The 6,042-nt window shown below is 29.4% G+C and overlaps 1 protein-coding gene across 1 annotated transcript; it reads left to right on the top strand.

The window, feature by feature from the left end:
- The first annotated feature begins 2,800 nt into the window (after positions 1-2,800).
- LOC124916379 (CBL-interacting serine/threonine-protein kinase 11-like) lies at positions 2,801-4,472 on the top strand. The gene has a single exon (XM_047457096.1). It carries the CDS (start codon positions 2,958-2,960, stop codon positions 4,293-4,295), a length of 1,338 nt encoding a protein of 445 aa, XP_047313052.1. The 5' UTR covers positions 2,801-2,957; the 3' UTR covers positions 4,296-4,472.
- Positions 4,473-6,042: the final 1,570 nt, after the last annotated feature.

Here is a 6,042-nt window from a genome sequence, read left to right as displayed (position 1 = left end):
TTATAAAAAAAATTATATAGTTATGAGTCTTATGACGTTATGAGTGTACTAACTTTCTGAATTCAACCAAAATGAAAATTATCTTAAATTATTTTTTTTATTACAGAAGCTTCAGTTTCTGAAATGAAATAGTAAATGACTTTAATTCTTTTTTTGAATTAGAATTAAAATTAAAAATTCTAATGTTAATACTATATCAATTTCAATTACATTCATCCAAACATATTATAATTGGAATCAAGTTTCCTTACCTTATATAATTTCTTACACATCTATATTTACAAAACTTCATGAACTACATAAAACTAGTTTTTTTTTTTAAACTATTTTAAAGAAGCTAAATATGACTGAATTCTAAATATACCCCCAAGTGTGATTCATGATGTTTTCTAATGTTGTGCAAAAAGTTAACCAAATCATTTGTAAAGAAAGAAAGGGGATATGAATGTGGTGATGACAGTACGTAAATTTTGATATGAATTGGTAAGTGACCGACCAAGTGATGTATTTTTGCTCATTATTTTATGTATTGTTACTTCGTCATCTGGCAAGTTTTGGCTGAAAGTTTTTTTTTTTTCACTTTAGAAAAAGTGACCAATGGACCAAGTGGAATGGAAAAAAACTTAAACAATTCTCCTTGGTTTTGAACTTTCATGTTCACTAGGTCTGTTTGATTCTCGGTGGCATTACTATTATCGTGCATGCATTACATGCAATCTTCTTATCAATGGGGTGGAAATGTGGAACATGCAATAAGGAGATCCCTTTATGTTTATCTTATCCTTTTGGTAACCACAAAAACTCTTAACAATTTCATTCTCTCAACACTTAGTCCCAATGGTAGCTTTCAAGGATTTATGATGAAAAGACAGTATGTAAGATGTTACCCAATTACCCTTATTTTGTTATATATAATCTTTTGAGGATTCTCAATATGTGTTGGTACTTATGCTAAGGATGAGCTAGCTGGATGTAAACTTGAATAGGTCCCAAATCTGTTTTAGCAATAATACATCTCGAGGCCTAAAACACGACCTTTCTGAATTTTTGAGGATCAAATTAACAAACAAAGTCGCCTTAAAAAAAACAGAGTTGTTACTCTTGTGATGCCCTAGGATTCAACCCATAAAAGCCATTTATGTGATCAACCACATAGTGAAGTATTTATGTGAGTATTATGTTCACTTGAAGTCTTAAGGAGCATCCATTTTCAGACTTTTTTGGGGGGATAACTTTACCTTACTCTCTAAAATCATGTGTGTGTGTTTTTCTTTCTAAAACAGTCTATAAAAATTATTATTTTGACATAGACATTTCAACAAATTTGGTAACTAACATTAAATATAATTAATAGATGCGTCTTTATTACAAAATAATAAAATATTATTGCTTGTCTGACCTCCATTATTATTTATTTAAAATTAAAAAAAAAAATCAACGTGATTACCCATTTAATAATAGAAAATGTTGTGTTAGATTAAAATGACACCTTTTCAACAATAGGAGAAACCTTGTTTCAATGTTTTTAACATTTGAAAGTTGACAATGCCATGAATTAACTATGAATTCTGTCATAATATTTGGTGAAAATCAAAATCTTATTAAAAATTGTTAAAGAATATTCAAATTATATTTTTTAATGATATAATATTTTAACTTTTGAATAATGCTCTAGAAGATTTTTTTTTCTCTTAAATAAGTAAATATATTGTAAACTCACTAACTTTACAGTTGAGAAAAAAAATAAAAAGAAGAAAATAGTATTATTCTCTTAAATAAGTAAATATATTGTAAACTCACTAACTTTAAAGCTGAGAAAAGAAAATAAAAAGAAGAAAATAGTGTTACTTTCTTTCATGATAATTTCTTTTATATTAAAAATAATAATTAAAAATAATTTCTACACAATCAAAATAAATAATTGATGATTCATATATCAATTTATGAAAATAAAATTGTCAATACAAAAGATCGACCTACATGTAGTTCGTTGATGATCATTCTAAAATCTAACTCATTTAAATTTATGAACTACTAGTGTTGAAGTAGATCTAGTCGAACTAGTCAATGAAATATTGTCGAAAAAATCTCTATCAAATATTTTGGAAGCAAATAAAATTATCATTAGTCGAGTCGATGGTTATTAAACAACGCCGAAAAAAAATCCCGAAATAGTGAGAAACTCATACAATCAGAATAATATATATAATTATAAAAGGTCTCCATATGAAAAATCATTTCTAATAACTTTTTTTTATTAAAAAAAGAAAAATAACTCATGATCCAATTATTTCACTATTTTTGTAAGAGATGACACAAACTCAAAAATGACCACCAACACAATTTGAGTGTATGAACATCAAAGGATCTATCCATAATTGAGAGTATTATTTAAATTATAAAAATTTTAAAAAAAAATCCAATCCAACAAAACAAAATGCCAAACTAAAAAAACATAATATCTATTCAAATCTGTGTGATGAAAAAAAAAATTGTTTATCTTTATAAATGAAAAAGAAACTCAATCCTCAAATAAAAATATTATAATTTTTTTAAAAAAATTGTGAGGTAATATAAATCCCTAAATTTATGAAAAATGGACTCAAAATTTTTTTTTAAAATTATTTTAAAAAATAATACATATTCCTTTTAGATAATGATTGAGTTTTTTTTTTAGGTTAAATATAAAAATTATAATTATTTATTTTTTTAAATGATCGGCATCCTAAAACGTGTTAAAGAAATATAGCCAAAAATGATTATATATATGAATAATTTTCTAGTGGCCTGGCTCACCAGATGAGAAGATAATTAAACTCCTGTTGCTGTGGCCCTTTTTCATTCTCTCTCTCCTCTTTTTTCTCTCTCTTAAATAACAAAACAAAATATCTAAAAAAACCGAGTGGCTTTTCCGATCCATCGGCCTCTTTCTCTTTGGTCTCTACATTGTAAGTCCAATGTCAAAGACCAAACCCAATCACCAAATCCCAACCGCCGGCGCCGGTATCTTCGGAATGTGGCATAATCACACCAACACCTTATTCAACAAATACGAAATCCGCAAGCTCCTCGGCCGAGGCGCCTTTGCCAAAGTCTACCACGCAAAATCAATCTCAACCGGCCAAAGCGTCGCAATTAAGATCATAAACAAAACCAAAATCGCCGCTAATACAAGCTCCAACATCAAAAGAGAAATCGCCATCATGCGCCGCCTCCACCATCCAAACATCGTCAGACTCTTCGAAGTCCTCGCCACCAAATCCAAAATCTACGTCGTCATGGAATATCTCAAAGGCGGCGAGCTTTTCGCTAGAGTAGCCAAAGGAAGATTTGATGAAGATACAGGACGTAAATATTTCCAACAGTTAATATCCGCTGTCGGATTCTGTCACTCCCGTGGTGTTTATCATCGCGATCTGAAACCGGAAAACATATTAATCGATGAAAATGGTAATTTAAAAGTGTCTGATTTCGGACTTAGTGCCGCCACTGATCAGATCCGACAGGATGGTATGTTGCACACGATTTGTGGGTCGCCGTCTTATGTTGCGCCGGAGATTCTTGTTAAGAAAGGGTATGATGGGGCTAAGGTTGATATTTGGTCATGTGGGATTATTCTATATGCTCTAATCGCCGGATATCTTCCGTTTAAAGATCCAAATCAGATGGCTTTGTATAAGAAGATCTATAAAGGGGAATATCATTGTCCGAAATGGATGTCGTCTGATCTTAAACAGTTCTTGTCGAGACTTCTCGACACGAATCCAGCAACTAGGTTTTCAATTGATCAGATTATACAAGATCCATGGTTTAGGAAGGATTACAAGGAGGTTGCTTTTCCAACCGACGGCGAATTCACTTTCAAACCGGATGAAGAAGATAGGACTGGATTCTCGCTTAACGCTTTCAACATCATATCGTTCTCGTCTGGTTTGGATCTTTCGTGTCTCTTCGACGACTGTACTAGCTCGGAAAACGACGGTGAAAGGTTTGTCTCGACGGAATCGCCGGAGAGAATTATTGAGAAAGTGAAGGATGTGGTTAATGTGGAAAAGGGTATTCGATTGAAGACGAATAAAAATTGGAGAATGGAAATTGAGGGTAATAAATTGAATTTCTTGATGGAATTGGAAATGTATCGATTGACTGATAATTTGGTTGTGGTGGATGTTCGTCGGAGAATGGGGCATGTAGAGCTTTTCAATGAGCTTTGGAGAGAGAAAATCAAGTTGAAATTATCACCGGCCGGCGACGAAAGGAAGAACATTCAACCGGAGCGATCGATAAGCGTGTGAACTGTTTCCAAACGCCGGCGATTGAAAAATAAATTGTTTACAAATTATGAAATGGGAAATGGGTAATCTTGCAATTAAATTTAGGTTGTTTGTTTCCATGTTTTTAGAAAAATATGTAATTTTTTATAGTTTGAAAATATTTAGAAAATATTAAATAAAATATATTACTATTATCAATTTCTTTTCTTTTTTTGATTTGTTTATAAAGGTAGGTAGGTGTAAGAGAAGATATATATTTTATTCAGTTCTTGAAGAATAATATTATTAAAAGTAACTAGGAACTTTAAGAGTTTAATAATTACATATTTCAAATTCTGGGTGTTTAGATTCAGACGGATCCTACAAGATCATGAAATGAGAGCAAGGGTTCCATTATTAAATTGTAAAAAAAAACATTAAATAATAGTGTGACATATAGATAGATCATTATTGATGGCAAGTTCTAGACGTGGGGCAAGCTAATTAAATAAAAAATAAAAAATTATCATCTCAAAGATGATTTGAACACCTAATTAAAATTGTTATAATATTCAAATAAACAAATTAAATTATATTATTTATATTAAATTTAATATAAAATTATTAATGTTTTTAATATAAAAATATATAATAAGTTAAATAAAAAATATTTATTATTTTTCTAAACTTAGGGGACTGGTATAATTACTTGTGATTAAAAAAGAAAATTATACTAATTAATATTATTATGCTATATTGCATGTAATGTTATAATAAAAAAATGATTTTTTTTTTCATATTTACTAAATCTAAATTGGGTATTGCCTTGTAATTAAGACTCAGATTTTAGAATGTAAGTAAATTAAGGTAATCGTGTATAAGAGTACCCTAACATGACACATTTCAACATCCTTGATTCAAATTTTGATTTGTGAGGATGAGGGAAGAAGAAAGAAAGTCAGTTTTATTGATGTTGATATTCCATGAATTGCATTTTTGTTTGTGTCCCATAGATGCTATATATGTGAACGAAACATTACTCTCAATTGTATTATTGATCCAAATGTTTTTAGAAGTTTTCACATTAGTGTTTGAAATGACTCACTTTATAAATATAAAATAATATATTTGTAAAATATTATTACAATATTATAATTTGTAAATTGTGATTATATTATTAATATATTATATTTTCTATATAAGTGAATTATAATGTCTATATAATAGACATATTGTTAGATATTTTGTCTTGAAATAACAGAAAATATATATATATGATCAGAGCCGACCTCTAGTTTTGGGTTGCCTAGCCCCCGATATAAATAAAAGTTTATTTTTTTGTTGTTGTCTTAGGTCTAGTATTAAAAATGGATAAAAAAAAAATGTTTTTTGTGATCTTTTAACTCGTAACAAAATAAAAATTCTAAGTTTGTATCTTGAATCACTATGTTATAACATTTTATATTTATAAACTATAAATTTATTTAAATATTTTATATATTTTATTAAATGAGTTGCCCTGAGGAGTGAGCTGCCCTAGTCTGAAGGCTTGCTGTGCTTACTCCAGGGTCGACACTGCATATGATGTTACAAAGAAATTAAATAAAATACAATATATATGAAGAATGATATTACCGAATATGAAGTTGATTCAAAGCATGTACTTAACACACTTCTCTTAAAATAGTTTCACTGTCTCCTCTTGTGTTGGAGCTTATCGTAGATGACTGCCTCTTAGGGTACAACGAATATAATAATGATTCAGCACTGAAATCACCATGCATCGAAC

The sequence above is a fragment of the Impatiens glandulifera genome, chromosome 1 (assembly GCF_907164915.1).
Source record: "Impatiens glandulifera chromosome 1, dImpGla2.1, whole genome shotgun sequence".
NCBI classification, from domain to species: Eukaryota; Viridiplantae; Streptophyta; class Magnoliopsida; order Ericales; family Balsaminaceae; genus Impatiens; species Impatiens glandulifera.
Note: the sequence above shows the minus strand (reverse complement) of the source record. Positions and strands in the feature narration are given on the sequence as shown.